Source organism: Pelodiscus sinensis, chromosome 4 (assembly GCF_049634645.1).
Source record: "Pelodiscus sinensis isolate JC-2024 chromosome 4, ASM4963464v1, whole genome shotgun sequence".
Classification (NCBI taxonomy): Eukaryota; Metazoa; Chordata; order Testudines; family Trionychidae; genus Pelodiscus; species Pelodiscus sinensis.
This window is the reverse complement of record NC_134714.1, coordinates 118644873-118668038: the sequence shown is the minus strand read 5'-3', so window position 1 is coordinate 118668038 and position 23166 is coordinate 118644873. Positions and strand designations below refer to the sequence as shown.

The following is a 23166-nucleotide window of genomic DNA, read 5'->3' as shown; positions in this document are numbered from 1 at the left end:
TTCTTAGTTCTCAACAGAGTGCGTGTCAGGGTGTATTTGTCCTTATGGACTGATTGATGATGGCAGAGGGGGTTGTGTGAGAGAGAAGGACTGTCCATGTATTCATAACAAGGAGTTTTATTCTCCGGGACACACTGTATCAGTGGGCTGCAACAAATGGTAAGATGCTATGGCGTTCTCCTCTTTCCTTTTGGTGTCTCTTTCTTCTAGTAAATGAATGGTAATGAAATTGTTTAAATACCATCGTGATGAGCAGGACATGAGTATACAAGCATAATTCTCAGGTCCTCTCTGGCTTCTTTGTGATCTGGGCTGACTCCCTTTGTGTGAATGTAGGTAATATTACAAGCATTAAGGTAATTATCTCTGTTTATCTCAAGCGACACTGGCAAGTTTTTAGGGTGTTAACAGCCATGTTATACATTTATCAGTGGGACAATTCCATGAGGGGACTGTTGACAAGATGCTGATTTGTAATATGTTACAGAAATCTGCATATTATGCATGTGATGTATTTCATGTTGTATCAGAGGGCTATGTGGTTTATCCTGTAGCATTAAGACATGACTTCAGATTTCATCCAACTCTTTTATCCACTCCCTAGTACCTGCCATAAAGGAAGATGGAATTGTACCAGTGATGAGTGCTATGGGACTTGTACTATATATGGAAGTGGTCATTATCTCACCTTTGATGGAAAACACTATGACTTTGATGGGCACTGTGAATATGTGGCTGCCCAGGTAATTACAAGTTCTACAGAAATCTAGCTATCACCTTGGTTCTTGGACCACCCTTTTAGCCCCTTTTTCTTTAAGATCACTGTTCCTGTGGCATCTTCAGCATTTGCCAAATTAAATTCCATATTTGCAACAAATCTCAGATGTGCAAGGAAATTGAGGCAGCTGACGAAGTGGGTCTTTGCCCATGAAAGCATATGCTCCAACAAATCTGTTGGTCTATAAGGTGCCACGGGAAATTAATGGCACTTGAGTGAACATTTCTTCTTCCAATGTACTTGCAGAGTACAGGCCATCCTCACTATAGGTCCAAGATACATTCCAAAAAACTTGGACTTATAGTGAAACCACTTAAAGCAGGGATTTTTTTTTCCTGTAGTTGACTTCCACTTATGCCAATTTTTTTTTAACATGACTTAAGAGCGGGGAATGGAAGAACTTTTATTGCATCAGTTCTTACAAGCATCAATTACTTTAGTGTGGAACGGACATGTACTGGGACAATTTATAGCAGGGACACCCTGTATATACACCTTGATAATGAAAGCTGTCAGATCATCAACACTACTTTAAAACAAGTGGCTAATTCTGAAATTGGAAAACAAATATCCTTTGAGACACAAGCTATTGTTTAATTCAGTTGTCTCATTTCTTTTCCAGAAGTGGGCAAACATTAAATGGTGTGTGTGTGTGTGTGTGTGTGTGTGTGTGTTTGTGTGGTAGAATTTGAAGACTAAATTTAAATAATTTTTGATTGAAAGCAAAATACAAAATATAGTTCCTTTCATTCACTTAAGTTTCTTTGTTCCATTCTCAACAGGATTATTGTGGTGATAACCTCAGTGGTACATTTAGTATCATCACAGTGAATGTTCCATGTGGAACCACTGGAGTCACCTGCTCAAAGGCTATTAAAGTATTTCTCATGGTAAGTGGTGGTTCTGGATGGGATCAGCCCTAGAATGTAGCTAATCAATCCCTCCCTTTGCTTTTAGCCATGTTCCTTGAAACTCAATGCTGGCATAGCTCCATTACAGTGATTTCTACTTCTTAAGGGCTTAGGCAATGGTTTGGCAGCGTTAGCCTTGTAATGAAGTCCATCAGCAGCACCATTCCAATAGCTTGCCTCACTCTAAAGCCAGTGCTGTTATATCCCTTCTCTTTCTGTCCTTTAGGGAATTGAACTGAAGTTGGAGGACAAGCACTATGTAGAAATTCGTCAAAATGTTAGCAGAGATGTATTTTATTGGACTCGGACTGTGGGGCTTTATCTGGTTATTGAAACCAGCAATGGTATGATGATCATCTGGGATAAGAAGACTACTATTTTCATAAAGCTGACCCCTAATTACAAGGTGAGCAACTTCAGGCTTCCTCCCCCCCTAAAATATTATGGAATTTGTTGATGGGATTATGAATAGTTGAGTACACATAAATTTACAGATGATGCTTCATTATTACTCTTCATAGTTTCCCTATATCTTGTTTACACTGATGATTCATCAATGTCTCTCATTATTCATGAAGGCGGTGCCATTGTATGTTGCTTCTTATTGTATAATCCAGTGCAACAATACAGTGGATATATTATGAACTGTTGCAATGTGAAAGAGCTGTCCACTGTGGTTTTCCAGTACTTGTAAATCTTAGTGCTCTAATACAAAGCCCACTGAAGTTCATTAAAATATTTTTGTTGTCTTCTATGGGTTGTAGGATCAGGCTAAAAAATAAAGAACTCTTGGACCCCCAACATCATTTTCTCTTCCGTTATAGACCGAAACTTTGCTCTATATTGTTAAGTAAGTTAAAAACGGAACAGGGGCCCTATTTTCCAGACATTTTGTAACTATATTGTGTGCTAAGCTTGATCCCTCAAGCAGTGGTAGGGGCTAACTTGTGTTTGGAGGCATTTAACTTTTAAATCACTATTTATTCATCGGATATTATAGTATAGTGAAGTGTTTCTCAACCAGTGGTATGAGTACTCTCAGGGGTACTCGAGAAGTCTGAGTGGGTACGTCAACACAACTGAAATTTGGAGAAAAATGAATTTTTTTTTTAAATTTTACAGTGCTTTATTATTTTTAACTTTTTACACCCCAAAATTTCATTGCTTGCCTGGGTACAAGTATTTTGTTTAGAAAACATTTTTGTGTGTCTGAAAACTATAGATACTGGGGTACTTATAATTTTTTTTAAAAAAGTGTACTTTATAAAAAAGAAAGGTTGAGAAACACTGGTATAGTGTATGTGTGAGTATTTTATATATGTATGACCCTTGAAACCAAAAAAATGGTTAACAGACTGTAATTCCACAATAGAAGACAGAACAAAAATTCCCAAGATTTGCCATAGGCTAACCCAGCCCTCCCGGAATAATTCAACATATTTTAGCTTGGGGGAAATGGAGTTGTGGGTCAAGTAGTGCAAAGTGTGGCACCATCTCACAGCCTCTCTGGATCTGTCTGGAAGGAAACTAAAAGTTCTTTCTTGACAAAATGCCTCCAGCCCCTCCATCTTCCCTTATAAAATATTTAATTTGTTTAGCAAGTGACTCAAGCAGCCTTTAAACTTTGCTGACAACCTTGAAGTAGCTTGAGTAGGGTTAAAAATTAACGGAGGCACAAACATGAGGTAAAAGATTCCTAGTTTTTAATGCAGCTATATCCTTGACTAGAAGGATGCCAGCTCCCTCCAGCCCCCAAAACCCTGAAGTCACTGTATTGTGTTTTAAATTGTATTCAATAATGCTTTATTTCTTCCTTATTCCATCTCATTCTTTGCATCTGATGGAACCTGCCTTAAAGATGATCAGTCAATTCTTCTAAGTTAACATCTAGCAGAAAAATAAACTTAGGGCTAAAATGTCAGTGCATTGTGTGCTGGAGAATTCAATCATGTTAGTCCTATTAATGTTAATGGGAATCATGTGGCTACATTGCTGCATACCACAATGCCCTGTGAAGGGATGTGGAGAGATGTGTAGCCACTGTTTGGTTTATTATAGGTTGAATGGAAGGCTGCAAAGAAATATAGGTATAGTTACTAGGTACTGTATATAGTAGAAGACACAGATTCCTGATTGGACTACCTGGTAGCTTAATAATGAGGAAGAGAAATACAGAGAAATACACTTATACACATTATTTTGAAGTAAGGCTGAAAATAAGCAAGCTAGAGGGAGAAATCATTCCCTCACTTTGTATATTTGTTTTGGTTCTAATTGTACCGCTGCTCACTTATTGGGCAAACTGAAAATTTGATTACATGTTCTGAAAGCAAACATCTTTTATTTTTCTCAGGGCAAAATCTGTGGTTTGTGTGGCAACTTTGATGACAAGTCCAACAATGACTTCACAACCAGGGGTAGGCTGCATGTGTCCAGTCCTCTGGAGTTTGGGAATTCCTGGAGATCAGCCAGTAACTGCCCTGATGTGGAGAATGAGATTATGCCCTGCGATCTGAAACCCCACCGCAAGTCCTGGGCGGAGAAGGAATGCAGCATAATTCGGAGTCAAGTCTTTAAAGTTTGTCACAACAAGGTTAGTAGAGAGACTGGCAAGCTCATTCTTTCTCTCTGTAAGTGGTGCAGTGCACCACACCCTGAATTGTAAGGGTTACACAGGAATTTGCTTAAATCTGAAGTATAGTATACTAATAGCTAATACTTTTATCCTGGAAATGGTTTTATTAAGCCTCCCTTGTCTTATTTTGTTTCTCCATCAGCAACTTCCAAGTTCTGATACTTCTGTTTACCCATCAAACCACAATTTTCTAATCACAAGCTTTGTAAATTCAATTAAGTGTTTCTTTCTACTTCTGTGCATCAGATTTGTTGATAAAGATTCTGGATTCAGAACTTTGTTGACGATGCAGATGGCAGAGTAGAATATAATTTTGCTTGAACATTACTATTGTGGTCCTGTGTTGGGAATAATATTTTTGTCATTAAGCTAAAATGATGCACAATGTAAGATATGGACAATGCACAGTACCACCCGTTTGAAGGAATTAAGATAAAGTACTGAAAGCTTAGCTCACTCCAGATCTGTTTCCCAATAGACAGAAAGCAACTTCTGGTCTAAAAGATTGCTATTGGAGGTTCCAAATTGTAAGCAGAGCTCTGGTGTTAGCAACTGCCTTGTATGTTTCCCCAACAGGTGAACCCAATTCCATTCTATGACAATTGTGTTCACGATGCCTGTTCCTGTGACACCGGGGGAGACTGCGAGTGCTTCTGTTCTGCAGTTGCTGCTTATGCCCAAGCGTGCATAAAGATTGGAGCTTGTGTCCACTGGAGAACCCCTGATATATGCCGTGAGTAACCTTTCAGGATTCCCTACTGAATAGAACTGGGCCTATCAGAACAACATCAGAAAGTCTTCAGTCAGTGCAACAGTGTGTTAATTCAGGGCTCTATGCTGTGGCATGCACTGGAAAGGGTTAACCATCTCAGTATGCACAGATGCTCATTCTTGTAATAATGAGTTCAGAGTATTTAAATGGTCTTTATGGGCTGACCCTTAAATATAATAAATGATCATTCTCACTAGTGGCTACGTCTACATTGGCATCCCTTTACGGAAAAGGGATGCTAATGAGACGGGTCGCAATTGCAAATCCGCGGGGGATTTAAATATCCCCCGCGGCATTTGCATTTACATGGCTGCCGCTTTTCTCCGGCTCGGGGATAAGCTGGAGAAAAGCGCCAGTCTAGACGTGATTCTCTGGAAAATAAGCCCTTTTCCGGAGGATTTCTTATTCCTACTTTCAAGTACTTTCAAGTAGGAATAAGAAATCCTCCGGAAAAGGGCTTATTTTCCAGAGAATCGCGTCTAGACTGGTGCTTTTCTCCAGCTTATCCCTGAGCTGGAAAAAAGCAGCAGCCATGTAAATGCAAATGCCGTGGAGGATATTTAAATCCCCCGCGGATTTGCAATTGCGACCCATCTCATTAGCATCCCTTTCCGGAAAGGGATGCCAATGTAGACGTAGCCACTGTGTATGCCAACTGGTGGACTGACATTCCCAGCATAGTTATCTAGTTAGCAAAATTTCCCAGACAGAGTTGTTTCTAGTGGTCCCCCCCCCACCCCATTTTGTGTGTAGTACCACAGCCTGTGATTAGTCGGCTAGGCCACATTGTGTTTAAATCACACTTATAAAACCCACTGACTTCATTTTAGGGTGTTGAATGTGCCTTTTTTCATGCAATTATTAACACCAAAGGTCAAGCAGGAATGGTGATCATTAGACAATGTGTATGAATGAGTTATAGGAAACACTTCTACTAAGCTTTTCACCATGGAGACTTGTTCTTATACACAGTACATCCCTTCCTATCTCAGAAATCTTGGACATTTTATTCCATAGCCATGTCTTAAAATAGTCCAGCAATGACCTCTTCCAAAATCAGATTGCAATAGGTTTACCATTTTTTCTGTCAGGCAATTCACACTGATTTGTAGGTCATATGTTTTGAGAAATTTGGTTTTGAATGTGTTATGTTTTGCCCTATTCACATTGTACTGTGCACCTAAAAACAAAGTGGAAGTTTGAAGAGTTTGTGAATTATTTCTGGGTCAAACTGATTTAATCTTTTATGCATCATTATGCCTAAGAATTTGCAGATGTCTAAAGAAGGAAAAAAAAAAAATCTGTAACACTTCAACAGATAGCTTGAATTGTACGTTGATTTTGAATAGTTGTGTGACTTCAGTCTAACATTTGTTTTCTGCAACAATGGTGTTAAAAATCAAGGTGCTGAAATCCAGAGTTTCATGTGTTCTGTATTCAGCGTGAGTAGGGAAAAAAAATCCAGGTCCCATGCATCAAAGGAAATATAGCTGCCAGCGAACTGTGTGGGGATCATAGTTAGAGGCGGGATTAGGATTATCTTCTGTCAGATGTTTTTTTGATCATCTTCTGTTTTCTATCAGCAATATATTGTGATTACTACAACCATTATGATGAATGTACATGGCACTATGAACCTTGTGGCCATAATATATCTACTTGCAGACTCCTTAGCAATGCCAACACCAGCTTCCCACTGACATATCTGGAAGGTAAGAAACTCCTTGTTATTTTTGTACTGACTGCCATAAAGACTGAAATAAAATATTATTTGATGGAGACGGGGGTATTAGCTAATGAGATCTATTAATTGCATGGCCATTCCTAACTCTATATTTGTACACAAGTATTTGGTGTGGTGTAACTTAGGGTACATCTATACAGCGGGACTAAAGTCGAATTAAGATATGCAACCTGAACTATGTCAATTGCATAGCTTAAATTGAAATAACTTAACTCAGCTTTTGGAGATGTCTACATAGCAGGAAGTCGAAGGAAGAACACTCTTCCTCTGACTTCCCTTACTCCTCATGAAATATGGGTTACTAAGAGTTGGAGTAAGAAGTCCTCCAGCTTGCCATTATTTTGAAATGGTGGTTTGTAGTGTAGACATGCTCTTTGTTATTTCAGAATAACATCAGTTATTCCAAAATAATACTGCTGTGTAGACATAGCCTTACAGCTTAGTGACATTAATGAGATGATTAAGCATGTGCCTGAGTGTTTTCCTGAATTGTGGTAATAGATTGATCCACCATCTGCATTTACTTTTATTTTTGGTATGTTGGCTACACACTGCTGTAACTGAGATGCTGCAGCATGTCTGCATCCTTGCAAAAAGAAACAATGGATACCTCAGACATTGTAGAATTAGTAAATATTGCCTTCTTAATGGATGGATCAGTGGAAAATATCCAGGATTTTACTCCCCATTTCTGGAAGTGCTCATCATCCAAGGCCTGGTCTAGAGTTAAAAGAAAACTTTTCATACCTTTAATAAGCCTTAGATTAGCTCCACCCCCTGCCCCCCATGAGAATGTTATCACTATGATAAAGTTAACAGTTTTTATTTGTTAATGTTACAAAATACACCATTTGTGGTCAACAGGTTGCTACCCCAGATGCCCTAAAGAGAAACCCATTTATGATGAAGACCCTGGAAAATGTGTAGAAATATGTCCCTGTTATGTAAATGATATTCGTTATGAACATGGTGAAAAAGTACCCTCAAAGCAGCCTTGTGAGGAATGGTATGTGGGAATTCAAAATGGATGGAGAAATGTGTATTTAGACCAATGCATAATTGATCAGACTGGAACTTTAGCACATGATTAAAGGCTGTTGTGAACATGTCTCATGAACCCACTGGGTGTGGTTCACTGTCCCATGTAGTGGGACTTAGACCACTTATAGACAGAATGAATGAATTTCCTCTACAGCCTTAGCTGAGAGCTAGTTTGTTTTTAGCTCAAGCTATAGAGGCTCATGCACTAAGCCTCAAAGGTCCCTGGTTTGGTTCTGCCTGTTGGCGTTACAAGGAAACCATGCTCTCATGTTTTCCTGAATGAAGGCTGTGATATTAAAGATTGCCTCCAGGTACCTCAATATGAATTGCCTTGCTCCATATTAATTAGTGGTGGAATGCTGATTTACCCCAGATGAAGATCAAACCTTACAAAAATGGTAGATGAGAGGAATACCATGATCAGAAAGAGCAGTTGAATTTTAAAGGGACACAATCCATTTCAGCTCTTTCTTCTGTGTATTTTTTAACCTACAGTTGTTAAAAGCAATTCAAAGCTTGCTATAACTGGAAGAAATTAGAGACATAAACATATCTATATTTTTAAATTTAATCACATTGTGAAATTAACAGGACATGGTATTTAGTCATTTGTAATGATTCACGAGTCAGTTTCACTTTTTGATCACATATGTCTTTCATGGAAGAGCAGTGGCTGTAAAACTGCAAAAATTGACAGAACAACTCAAGAACATCCATAGTGCCATGAAACTGTGTTTAACCCATTTTTGGAAACTGACTGTTGATTTCAAGTTGATGTTGGCCCATTAATAAATACTTTGCCAATGACATTAAATATTACTTTTTAAAATGTCATATCTAGGATTTACAGAAGCTCTTACACTGTTCTAAGCTGTGCCAGATAGAACCAGATAGGGGATCTCTGGAGCATAATGATCTCTGGTCATATTCCCTCATATTCTCTGCTTTTCTCAGTATAACCCAGATCAGTAATTGGGTGAGATATAAAGTTGCTATGCAGTGGAGATGGAGCAAAATGATTTAAGGAAACATTAGCTATCATTCATATTATACTGTATTTTCCCTGCTCCTGGTGGAAGGTAATTAATTATCTCTAGAAGGAATGTTTGGAGGATGGAAAGCTGGTTGTTGTGTTAAGAGAAAATAACAATTGTCAATACTGGAGCAAATAACAGCCAATATATATATATATATCCAGTCTCATGAGGTGAAGTTTGACTGAAAAAAATTGTTTGTTTGTTTGTTTGTGTTTGCACTCTTAGCCCCTGCAAATAGTATGCAATAAATTAACTGTTAAGTTTCATGAGAAATTACTGCAGTGGCTGCTATTGGTTTGTAAAAATGTTCATTTTGACTTATTTTTTTCTTTTAGTACCTGTATCTCAGGAGCAAATGTGTCATGCATCCCTAAACCAGGTAAATTTAATTTTATTCTTTCTGCACCCTGAAAAGGGGAAGAAAAGGACTATTTCCTCTCTTCCGTCTGTCTCCAGAGGAGATTTAAGAATGATTTTGAACGATTCTTTGCAGCTCTAGTCAGGATTGCACCAAAGAAAAATTGGGTGTCACTTTGTAACCTCATAGACATTGCTCACGCACCTAAAGATACAGCAAAATGGTGAAATAGGCTGAGTTAAGATAAAGTGTAAAAACCTGTCTTTTCTTTCGGTGTTGTTAGTAGAATGGCCCTACCCCAATATCCTAAATATTAGCTTAAGCCAATTAACCCTTTGAAACATGAGGCTTTTATAACAGATTATTTATTATGGTACATAAGTTAATGTGCTAGGAAATATTTAAGTTACCCTGCTCCCAAATGAAATTTCTATTCTTGTTAATTAGTGTATGTACCTCACCTACATAGTGCTCTGTTAGAAATGACTTAGTTCCTGGCTCATTGTAAACATGACTGAGTTTTTCATGGTTTAAGTACAGGTGGAGCTCTTGTAGGTGCACCTTTTATACACTCAAACACTGATATTACCATAGATACTTTCACCAATGTCTTGGTGTGTTGTTGTCCTTGATGATTTTTTAGAAAAAGAACTTCATAATTAAAAAAACAACAAATGGTCTGGTAGCACTTTATAGACTAACAAAACATGTAGATGGTATCATGAGTTTTCGTGGGCACAGCCCACTTCTTCAGATGACCCACGAAGGCTCATGATACCATTTACATGTTTTGTTAGTCTATAAAGTGCTACCAGACCATTTGTTCTTCTTTTCTGTAAGGGTATGTCTAGACTACAGGGTTTTGTCAACAGAAGTTTTGTTGACAGATACTGTCGACAAAGCTTCTGTTGACAAAGAGCGTCTAGACTACAGCCAGTTCTGTCGACAAAGCAAGCCGCTTTGTTGACATAACAGTGTGGACGCAAAGGACAGTGTAGATGCAATAATGCCTTCTATCAACAGAACTCTGTCAACAAAAGGCATTATTCCTCGTAGAATGAGGTTTACATACGTTGACAAAACTGCTGAGTTTTGTCGACGTTATGTCGACATAACTCAAAAGCAGTGTGGACGCAGGTATAGTTTTGTCGACAAAAGACCACATTTGTCGACAAAGCCCTGTAGTCTAGACACACCCTAACAGACTAACTCAGCTACACCCTTAATCTTCATAATTAAACTATTTCTTCCAGGCTGCCCCTCAACCACCACTCCGCCTTCAACTACCACCCCACCAACTACTACCACTACCACTACCACTACCACTACCACTACCACTACCACTACCACTACCAGTGTGTCAACATCAACCACCCCAACAGGTAAGAATTTTACAATAACTAAAAGCTATAGACAGAACTGCCTTTGCAGCAGAGGTTCATTGAATATGTTCAACATTTTTTAGCCTTCTGTCACAAAATTCAATGACCCATGGCATTATTTTTGAATAAAATCACTCTTTTCTGAGACATTATGCACTTTGTTCAGATAAACTTCCACCTCCTAATTTAAATTCACTTGACATTCAGTATACACTAAATGCCAATTGATTTTGAACATGTACTTTTGAGGTTTAACAGTAAAATAATAGATACATATATTTGGAACAAATCCTGGCCCTCATTTACACAGGATTAAAGGGTATGTTTAAATCTTGTTCCTATCCAAACTGATTCCATACCTATGTCTATGCAAATGAAGCGCGGGATATTTAAATCCCCTCTTCATTTGCAACTCTAGTATGCCTACTTTGCATTCTTCTCTCAAGAGAAGACTGTAGTGTAGACATACCGTATATGTGTGAAGAAGGAGGTGTGATTAGTTACTAGCTTTGCATTTGTTGTATAATAGTTTGGATATTTACATCTGCTCTTCTTCCCCGTTTGTATTATTTCCATCAATAGCAACTACAAATTCTATTATAAGATGTGTTGATTCCATACAAGCATGAATATATATTTGTTTGACTCTCTGAAACAGAAAGAAAGAAACAGCCTTTATTTCCAGTAGCTTTCTGGCACCTTAGAGTCAAACATAGATATATCTATAGATATAGATATCTGTAAACACATTCGCGTGTGCACACACACACGTGTGCACACACACACACACACACAGTATCATGAGCTTATGTTTATATGTATGTGTTTGTGTGTGTTTTTAAGGGATCACAGGAGACTACTCACTGTATTAGTTACAGACTAACATGGCTACCCCTGTGAGACCTAACTGATAGTATTTACGGTTGGAGTCTGAGGCTCAAGATTGCAATATTTCATTGTGTGTCATAGGTTCTTCTCTGTCCTAGTGACCAGTTATCTCAGGATACTGTCTCTTTGCCCAGTGAGCCACTACAGGCATCCTTCTGGGAATGAAATACTGTTTATGGATACTTTGAGGTCTTTGTACTGTACAAGTTAATTCATGCCAGCAATAAAAGCACTTATGTGCAAGTGTCTGGAAGGCTATCAGGAGGCTATCAGATAATGCAGGGAGTGCCTGCCCAATCTTGCTCCCTCTTCCATGTTATTCTCACATGTAACTACTGTTCATGCTACATTCTTTTCTGTGCATAAGAAACACCAATTTAGCACATTCAGAGCCTGATTCGGATCATACTCTGTTTTTCACCATTGATCTGAACTGAAGCATTTAACAATTTCAACTGGTGTAGATTAGCTCATAACCCTGCTCTCCTTCCAGATTGTTGTAGGTTACACTAATTATTTGTTTTGGACCAATATGCATCCAATGTGTCGCTCTTAGCACCACTTACACCACTATTATGCCATGCATGTTTCTGTTCTTTCTAAAATCGTTGTTTCATTGTTTTCCTGCAGAACCATGTGTGTGTTGGTGGTCTGGCTGGATTGATGTGAGTTACCCAGATTTTTTCCTAAACCCGGGTGATTATGAAACCTATCCCAACATAAGAAAATGGAACGCCTCAGCGATATGTGATGAGCCAGTTGGTATAGAATGCAGAGCTGAGAAATATCCTGACTTACCACTTCAAGATTTAGGACAGATAGTGAAATGTGATGTTTCCACTGGGCTTGTCTGTAACAATAAAGACCAAACGCCAGGACCCTTAATGCCAGTACCTAAGTGCCTCAATTATCAGATCCGCGTTCAGTGTTGCAATGGCCCATGTACTACTACTTCAATACCGACACCTTCCACCACCACCAAAGTGACGACAACCCCTACCACCACCACCACCACAGAAACAACTACACCTACCACCACTACTACCACCACTACTGAAACAACTACCCCATTGACAACAACACCTACCACCACTTCTACCACCACCACTGAAACAACTACCCCATCGACAACAACACCTACCACCACCTCCACCACAACCACTGAAACAACTACGCCATCGACAACAACACCTACCACCACCTCTACCACAACCACTGAAACAACTACCCCATCGACAACAACACCTACCACCACCTCTACTACAACCATTGAAACAACTACCCCATCAACAACAACACCTACCACCACCTCTACCACAACCACTGAAACAACTACCCCATCGACAACAACACCTACCACCACCTCTACTACAACCACTGAAACAACTACCCCATCGACAACAACACCTACCACCACTTCTACTACAACCATTGAAACAACTACCCCATCAACAACAACACCTACCACCACCTCTACTACAACCACTGAAACAACTACCCCATCAACAACAACACCTACCACCACCTCTACTACAACCACTGAAACAACTACCCCATCGACAACAACACCTACCACCACCTCTACCACCACCATTGAAACAACTACCCCATCAACAACAACACCTACTATCCCCACCACCACTACAGAAACAACCACCCCATCAACAACACCACCTACCACTACCACCACCACCACCACTGAAACACCCACCCCATCGACAACAACACCGACTACCACCACCACCACCACTGAAACACCCACACCATCGACAACAACACCTACCACCACCACCACGGAAACACCCACCCCATCGACAACAACACCTACTACCACCACCACTGAAACACCCACCCCATCGACAACAACACCTACCACCACCACCACCACCACTGAAACACCCACCCCATCGACAACAACACCTACCACCACCACCACAGAAACATCCACCCCATCGACAACAACACCTACCACCACCACCACGGAAACACCCACCCCATCGACAACAACACCTACCACCACCACTACCACCACCGAAACACCCACCCCATCAACAACACCACCTACCACCACCACCACTGAAACACCCACTCCATCGACAACAACACCTACCACCACCACCACCACCACTGAAACACCCACCCCATCGACAACAACACCTACCACCACCACCACAGAAACATCCACCCCATCGACAACAACACCTACCACCACCACCACGGAAACACCCACCCCATCGACAACAACACCTACCACCACCACTACCACCACCGAAACACCCACCCCATCAACAACACCACCTACCACCACCACCACTGAAACACCCACCCCATCGACAACACCACCTACCACCACCACCACTGAAACACCCACACCATCGACAACAACACCTACCACAACCACCACCACCACCATCGAAACACCCACCCCATCGACAACACCACCTACCACCACTACCACCGAAACACCCACCCCATCGACAACAACACCTACCACTACCACCACCGAAACACCCACTCCATCAACAACACCACCTACCACTACCACCACCACCACCGAAACACCCACTCCATCAACAACAACACCGACTACCACCACCACCACCACTGAAACACCCACCCCATCGACAACAACACCTACCACCACCACCACTGAAACACCCACCCCATCGACAACAACACCTACTACCACCACCACTGAAACACCCACCCCATCGACAACAACACCTACTACCACCACCACTGAAACACCCACCCCATCGACAACAACACCTACCACCACCACCACCACCACTGAAACACCCACCCCGTCGACAACACCACCTACCACCACCACCACTGAAACACCCACCCCATCGACAACACCACCTACCACCACCACCACCGAAACACCCACTCCATCGACAACAACACCTACCACTACCACCACCGAAACACCCACTCCATCAACAACAACACCTACCACCACCACCGAAACACCCACCCCATCGACAACAACATCTACCACCACCGAAACACCCACTCCATCAACAACAACCCCTACCACCACCACCACCACCGAAACACCCACTCCATCAACAACAACACCTACCACCACCACCGAAACACCCACCCCATCAACAACAACATCTACCACCACAGAAACAACAACATCATTGACAACAACACCTACCACCACCAGCACAGTAACAACTACTTCAGGTAAGTTGTTTAAAGAAAGATTGCATAGAAATTGCAAAGATATGGCTTGCCATGACTTTTTATACCTGTGCTTTTGCATGGGTTTATCATGCTGAACTAGGAAAACATTTAAACACTAGCAGTTGCTTTAAACTGCAAAGGGTGAACCTCAGGTATTGGTGTGATTGTTGTTCTCATAGTGATGAAAATGTTTCTTAATCCAATGATAATAGCTGGGAATATGAAAGACGTGTGATAGTTGACTGGTGCACTAATTGAAGGCAGATCTAGTGCCTTGAACACAAATCTTGAACTGAATATTGCTGCTATTTTTACTTCTGTTTTCATTTAATTGGAACTCTTATAGTGATACTTCTTATTTCTGCATCACAGTTATCACCATAAACTTTTCAAGTAACAAATGCTTCAGATGGGTAGCGGAGTTAGTTTATAACTGGAAGAACTTAAAAAAATGAATAGGTTTATAGTACCTTAGGCTGCCTCCAGACTGCATCCCTCTTTCAGAAGAGGGATGCAAATAAAGCACTTTGAAAGTGTAAATGAGCTCAGGATTTAAATATCCCGGGCTTCATTTACATACTCACATTCTGGTGCTGTGCTGATCACGTGCCATTTCGGAAATGAAAGTGAAGTCTAGCCGTGGTTCTGCCAACAGCGGGGAGCTTTTTTGACAGATCCTCTACTCCTCAAAAAATGATAATTAAAGGATCTGCGGATAAAACTCCCCACTGTCCGCAGAACTGTGGCTACGCAGCACTTTCACTTTTGAAAGGGCACTTGATTGACAAAGCACCGGAATGTGAGTATGCAAATGAAGCTTGGGATATTTAAATCCCAGGCTCATTTGCACTTTCGAAATGCTTTATTTGTATCCCTCTGCCGACAGAGGAATGCAGTCTGGAGGTAGCCTTAAAGACTAACAAAACATGTAGATCGTATCATGAGCTTTCATGGGCACTGCCCACTTCTTCAGATGACCGGAATATTAGAAGTCCAGAACCAAGAATAAATAAGGAAAGGGGTGTGGGGTGGGGGAAGGAGGGAAGAAGAAAGGGGGGCAGAGAAAAGAAAAGGAGAAAAGAGAAAAAAAGTAGTGAATTAGATTGTTCTTATCAGCCTCTTGTAACTTGAACAATCTAATTCACTACCTTTTTTCTCTTTTTTTTTCCTCCCCTCCTTTTCCCCCGCTCTCCGCCTTCCCTTATTTATTCTCAAACTAGGTATGGAAATAAAGGGAAACAAGAAGATGTTTTATAAATACATTAGAAGCAAGAGGAAGACCAAGGACAGGGTAGGCCCACTGGTCAGTGAGGAGGGAGAAACAGTAACAGGAAACTTGGAATTGGCAAAGTTGCTTAATGACTTCTTTGTTTTGGTCTTCACCAAGAAGTCTGAAGGAATGCCTAACATAGTGAATGCTAGCAGGAAGGGAGTAGGTTTAGAAGATAAAATAAAAAAGAACAAGTTAAAAATCACCTAGAAAAGATAGATGCTTGTGCGTCACCAGGGCCTGATGAAATGCATCCTAGAATACTCAAGGAGTTGATAGAGGAAGTATCTGAGCCTCTAGCTATCATCTTTGGAAAATCATGGGAGACAGGAGAGATTCAAGAAGGCTGGAAAAGTGCAAATATAGTGCCCATTTGTAAAAAGGGAAATAAGAACAACCCAGGAAACTACAGACCAGTTAGTTTAACTTCTGTGCCAAGGAAGATAATGGAGCAAGTAATTAAGGAAATCATCAGTAAACACTTGGAAGGTGGCAAGATGATAGGGAACAGCCAGCATGGATTTGTAAAGAACAAATCATGTCAAACCAATCTGATAGCTTTCTTTGATAGGATAATGAGTCTTGTGGATAAGGGAGAAGAGGTGGATGTGGTATACCTAGACTTTAGTAAGGCATTTGATATGGTCTCGCATGATATTCTTATCAATAAACTAGGCAAATACAACTTAGATGGGGCTACTATAAGATGAGTGCATAACTGGGGATATCCGTACTCAGAGAGTAGTTATTAATGGTTCACAATCCTGCTGGAAAGGTATAACAAGTGGGGTTCTGCAGGGGTCTGTTTTGGGACCTGCTCTGTCCAATATCTTTATCAATGATTTAGATATTGGCATAGAAAGTATGCTTATTAAGTTTGCAGATGACACCTGGGAGGGGTTGCGACTGCTCTGGTGGATAGAGTCATAATTCAAAATGATCTGGACAAATTGGAGAAATGGTCTGAGGTAAACAGGGTAAAGTTTAAAGATAAATACAAAGTGCTCCACTTTGGAAGGAACAATCAGTTTCACACATACAGAATGGGAAGTGACTGTTTAGGAAGGAGTTCAGCAGAAAGGGATCTAGGGGTTATAGCGGACCACAAGCTGAATATGAGTCAGCAGTGTGATGCTGTTGCAAAAAAAGCAAACATGATTCTGGGATGCATTAACAAGTGTGTTGTGAGCAAGACACGAGAAGTCATTCTTCCGCTCTACTCTGCACTGGTTAGGCCTCAGTTGGAGTATTGTGTCTAGTTCTGGGCACTGCATTTCAAGAAAGATGTGGAGAAATTTGAGACGGTCCAGAGAAGAGCAACGAGAATGATTAAAGGTCTAGAGAACATGACCTATGAAGGAAGGCTGAAAGAATTGGGTTTGTTTAGTTTAGAAAAGAGAAGATGGGGGGGGGGACATGATAGCAGTTTTCAGGGTGTCATAATGAGGAGGGAGAAAACTTGTTCATCTTGGCCTCTGAGGATAGGACAAGAAGCAATGGGCTTAAACTGCAGCAAGGGAGGTTTAGGTTGGACATTAGGAAAACGTTCCTAACTGTCAGGGTAGTCAAACACTGGACTAAATTGCTCAGGGAGGTTGTGGAATCCCCATCTCTGGAGATATTTAAGAGTAGGTTAAATAAATATCTATCAGGGATGGTCTAGACAGTATTTGGTCCTGCCATGAGGGCAGAGGACTGGATTTGATGACCTCTCGAGGTCCCTTCCAGTTCTAGTATTCTATGAACCCTGGAGCTGGACTTTTAATACTCCAGTCATCTGAAAAAGTTGGCTGTACCCACAAAAGCCCATGATACCATCTATATGTGTATTCTTCAAGGTGCTACTAGACTATTCATTGTTTTTTAAGCTTTTCAAGTAAATTTCTTAATAAGAACACTCCTCATTGTGAGGCATCGTAGATAGAAAACATGGGGAACGAAAGTAAGAGAGAAAGCAAGGAAGGGGGAAACATTTTCTGTTTAGAATGATAAAAGAATATGCGTGGGCATGCATGAATTTTATCTTTGGATTTTATGAATTAAGTGGAAAAAAAAAAAAGCTTTTTCCGTGAGACTGTTTCAAAGCTGTATAACCAGGTATGACTCCCATAAAAGTCTCTAGGCCTTAAGCAGTAATAATGTCAAGTCTTGTGTAAGAGCTGTTGATCTCGATATCCCCTGGAGGTCAAAGTGTTGAAGTTTTACATGTCCAAGAAAATGGTAATTAGAAGCCTATAAAAAATCAGAATGTGGAACTTCTCACAGATACATGAGAATCCACTGAATATTTCATGGAGAAGTCCAAAATTGCCTGTTGCTATCATCTCCATTGTAGATTTAGGACAAAAATTGCAATGTGATGTTTTCACTGTGCTTATCTGTAATAAAGACCAACTCACTCTCAATTATGAGATCAACTGTTGCTGGCCAGAATGTATGACCATTGCTACTGCCACTCCAAAGATTACTGAAAAGGTAGCATGGCCAGTACTTCAACAGATAGGTACTGAAGAATAACTGCCCATAGTTAATGATACCAATAACAATCTTTAAGTGTGGAAGTGATTCTTATTACCCAAAGGTAATAACATAAAATACAGCGTCAACTGGAAAAAACTTTCTTTTTGTATGAACAAATTATACTAGCTACCCTTTTGCCTGAAAACTGAAATTAATCGATATTTTAAAAATATGTATTGCCAAGATATTCTGTGAGATTCAAAAATTAAACAATAGTGAACATTTTTTTTGGCCTGGAACACATCCTGCCCTGATGTACATGGGGGGTAAGAGGAATGTTAAATCCCTGTGTAAGTTGGGCCTAAACCTGTTCCTCCAAACCTCAGAAGGCTGAAACAGGTTTTAAAGAGTGCGTAGAGCAATTTCTGTGACTGCTCTTTAGGCAAGTGATACTGAGTAACTCATGGGCAGAGGAATTAATATAATTATACACTTAACATCCAGCTCTGTTTCATATTCCTACATCTCTCCCATATGTTCAGCTTAAGTGGAAGGACTTATTGCTGCTTCACTGGCTTTGCATAATAATTATCACATTTATCTTTTCCCTAAATATATGCAGTCCTTGATTCTACCAGTGTCATGGTAAAGTCTAGTAAATAACCCAGATGTTCTTATAAGAAAGACATAGTCTGCATGAAACTCAGGTAGAATTTCAAGAATCCAGGACATAGCAATGCTCTGTACACTCTCTATATTTGTTATTTAGCGTTGTTTGGATTCATGATACCTTCTGTCAGAGACCATTTTCATAATAGGCAATGTTGTAAGGGTAGCTTATTTCCAATAGTAATTGTTTTTACAAATGATTTTGATATTTACATCTGATTTTCCTATCACCACCACCACCACAGCAACATCTACCCCAGAGACGACAACATCAACCCCCACCACCACCACTACCACAACCACCTCGACACCTACCACTACACCAGGGACAACAACACCTACCAGCACCTCCACCCCCGAAGTGACATCTACTCCCCCACCTGGATGTAACACAACTGTTAATATTACCATTCCAGTAAGTAGATTTTTCATTTTTATCATGTCTATGAAAGCAGACCATTTTGTTCTAGCATATGTGCAGTTTGAAGGATATTTTAATTAATTCATTAGCACAGTGATCCTCTAATATTTTGCGTATATAAAGATTTTTCCATCTAACTCATATTAATTTGGCTATTCATCGGATGGGTAGCCGTGTTAGTCTGTATTTGTAAAAACAATGAGGAATCCCGTGCAAGACTAACAAATTTATTTGGGCGTAAACTTTCCTGGATTATTTTGTGTCTCACTGTGATGAGGCCTCTGAAGCCAAGGTCAGAAAGGGGCGCTCAAATCAAACATGTGTGGGTAGTGCCTCTTAAAATGCTCTGAAGAGCTGCATTTGCTTCTAGCCACAGCAGATTGGAATCACTGCACTAAGGACTTTATTCAAGTGCACACAGCTTTTACAGGCATGGCATAGTCACTGCACCATTATTTTTCCCTTGTGAAATGTGACATCACAATAAAGTGGGATGCCTCTATTGGCTGACTGATGATACTGTTTCCGAAAGGTCTATTAGTAGTCAATACCTCCGATGCAGCTGCTGTTTTACACTGTGCCCCAGTGAAGGGACAAAAAGCTGGTGACTGGCCCCGTGCTTATAAATAATCCATATTAATGCAGAAATCTCATTTTAGAAACCTTGATGACCATGTGGTGCTTTATTCTCACTTTCAAATATGTGTTTGGAATAAAGATGCTGTCAATATAAAGCTATGTAAAATCTCAGAGCTCCAGTTTTTCCCCTTAGTAGTCTGATGGCTTTATTCTGAGTCTGACTTTTTTTTCTCCTTCTGTCTTAAATCCAGCCAGGTGAGAGCTACTGGCCATGTAACTGCACGAAGTTAATATGCATCGGAGACAATAAATGGGAGATGGTAACGACCGAATGTGAAATCCCTCCTATGCCCAAGTGTACCAATGGGCTCACTCCCGTGGTGGTGATGGATGAATGCTGCTGGCACTGGGAGTGTGACTGTAAGTGTATCGTTTGAAGGGTATTTTTTATCTCTGAGGGATCAATAACAGTTACAAGAGCTGCAATGTTTGTAGTGAGGACAGATGTTGTGCAAGATCAACCCCTCATATTTCTAGCAATGAAATTCAGTCTCAACTGTAGGACCACTTGCTAGCTTAGTCATAGGTTCCCCAGTTAGCTCCATCCCAGCACCTGCTTTTTACATTTTGTGAAGTGGTCTACTCTTCACTCTCTCGTTTTAGCTTTTATTCTATTAAATTATTTGGATTATTCAATTACAAATCTGTATGGGTATGTCTACACTACAGCACTAATTTGAACTAACTTAATTCGAATTAGTTAATTCGAACTAAGCTAATTCAAACTAGTGCATCTAGACCTAAAAACCAGTTCAAATTAGCATTTTGCTACTTCAAACTAGCATGTCCATATTGAGTGGACCCTGAACCGAAGTTAAGGCTGGCCGGAAGCAGTGCCGGCAGGGCATCAGGTTAGGACTTAGAGTATGGAGCTGCTGTCTCAGGCTAGCCGAGGGCTGTGTTTAAAGGGACCTGACCTTCACCCCAGAGAGACAGTTTTCAGGGGTTCCCTGCTTGCTTGTTTAACTTGACGAGGGACAGCAAAGCAGTCCTGGCTTGGAGTGCCCTGAATGCCCACACTCGGCACATTATAGCACTCAGCCATCAGCTCGGCTGCACTTGCCGCAGGCTGCCATCCGGGAGGAGAGGGGGTCAATCGGGGGGCTACAGGAGAGCTTCCACCCCGAGGAGCCCGCAGAGCCATCCCAGTCCTCCCCATCGAGGGCTCGTACCCCATTCCTCCCTCACCTCCTTCCACTTACCCCTACCTAGCCCCCCCCCCTGATGTACAAAATAAAGGACACGTGTTCAAAAATAGAAACTCTCTTTATTTAACAAAACTCAGGGAGACTGGGAAAAGGAGGTGGGAGAAGGGAAGAGAGAGGGTGGGAGAGGGGAGGGCAACTAAAATGATCAGGGGTTTGGAACAGGTCCCATATGGAGAGAGGCTAAAGAGACTGGGGCTTTTTAGCTTAGAAAAGAGGAGACTGAGGGGAGATATGATAGAGGTCTATAAATGCATGAGTGGTGTGGAGAGGGTGCATAAAGAAAAGTTCTTCATTAGTTCCCATAATAGAAGGACTAGAGGACACCAAATGAAATGAATGGGTAGCAGGCTTCAAACTAATAACAGAAAGTTCTTCTTCACAAAGCAAATAGTCAACCTGTGGAACTCCTTGCCACAGGAGGATGTGAAAGCTAGAACTATAACAGAGTTTAAAGAGAAGTTAGATAAATTTATGGAGGTTTGGTTCATGCAGTGGTATTAGCTAGGGGGTAGAAATGGTGTCCCTGGCCTCTGTTTGTGGAAGGCTGGAGATGGATGGCACGAGACAAATGGCTTGGTCATTGTCTTCGATCCATCTCCTCCAGGGTACCTAGTGTGGGCTGCTGTAGGCAGTCAGGCTTCTGGGATAGGTGGACCTTTGGTCTGACCCAGTACGGCCGTTCTTATGTTTTTATGTTCTAAGTTCAGGGCTCAGGGTTAGGGGTCTCACTGGACCACCTTGATTTTCATACAAACCTGCTCCTGGGTGGCCAGGCTGGCAGCTATTCTGCCCTAGACGGACGCTTTCCTGTGCCTAGTGCAGAGGTCGTGGACGTTGGAGGCTTTCCCCCAAACCTGGATGAGATCCCCGATCTCTGCACTAGACCAGGCAGACTCCTGGGAGCCGCCAGCCTGGTCCCAGGAAGAGGCGGAGGGCTGGGTGGCAGCGAGTGGCTGGCTCGAGCCGTGCCAGGTGCAGGGTCTGCTGGCTGGGTGCTGGCAGGCTTGCACCTGGCACGGGTACTGTAGCCAGACCGTGCCCCTTTAAGTCTCCTGGGCCAGGAGGGGGGCAGACAAGTTTCCCTGGTGGTGCCCAGAGTGGCCACCAGGGCAAGCTGGGAAGGGCTAGCCTCCCACTAGTTCGAATTAAGTGGCTACACAGCCCTTAATTCGAACTACTTAATTTGAACTAGGCGTTAGTCCTTGAGGAATGAGGTTTACCTAGTTCGAATTAAGCGCTCCGCTAGTTCGAATTAAGTTCGAACTAGCGGTTCGTATGTGTAGCGCCTATGAAAGTTAATTCGAACTAACGTGTAGACATACCCTCTGTGTGAGCCCTTGATATACATTAAGGGTAACAATGAAAAAAGCAGTAATATGTTGCTCTTCAAAATTCTTTGGTTCTGGCCCTTTTTTTTCCTGAATGATGTCATCTGTACAGACCTGATTCTTCCACTTAGATACTCAGGTTGACTGGCAGCTCAGTACACAAGTAATCCCATTGCAGTCGTTCATAGCAAGGGGCTGCATAGCAAGAGTAGAGTGATGGAATGTGACCCTATATGATAACATCAAAGATGGGCCTACACTGCTAAATTTGGATTCTGAGCCAGCTGCTTGAAACAGTCTTGAGCTCTTTGATCCAGAAGCTTGGCTGGAGCTCTCACAAGCACATAGATCTACTAGTGAGATTCATGGCACTTACTGGGTTCCAACTTGGTAGGAAATACCACTAGCACAGCCTTATTCAGAGAAT

At 41.3% G+C, this 23166-nt stretch overlaps 1 protein-coding gene across 1 annotated transcript in view; it reads left to right on the top strand.

Annotated features, from left to right (window-relative positions):
• LOC102453848 (mucin-2-like) overlaps positions 1–23166 on the top strand; it is a 57912-nt gene that overhangs the window by 20017 nt on the left and 14729 nt on the right. Inside the window, exons 17-30 of the mRNA XM_075928794.1 lie at positions 8–159; positions 605–743; positions 1561–1668; positions 1916–2095; positions 4043–4282; positions 4901–5057; positions 6680–6808; positions 7705–7846; positions 8836–8857; positions 9144–9297; positions 10530–10658; positions 12177–14744; positions 19389–19558; positions 20395–20563. Of these exons, the coding sequence (XP_075784909.1) occupies positions 8–159; positions 605–743; positions 1561–1668; positions 1916–2095; positions 4043–4282; positions 4901–5057; positions 6680–6808; positions 7705–7846; positions 8836–8857; positions 9144–9297; positions 10530–10658; positions 12177–14744; positions 19389–19558; positions 20395–20563 (4459 nt within the window). The remainder of the gene's footprint in view (positions 1–7; positions 160–604; positions 744–1560; positions 1669–1915; positions 2096–4042; positions 4283–4900; positions 5058–6679; positions 6809–7704; positions 7847–8835; positions 8858–9143; positions 9298–10529; positions 10659–12176; positions 14745–19388; positions 19559–20394; positions 20564–23166) is intronic.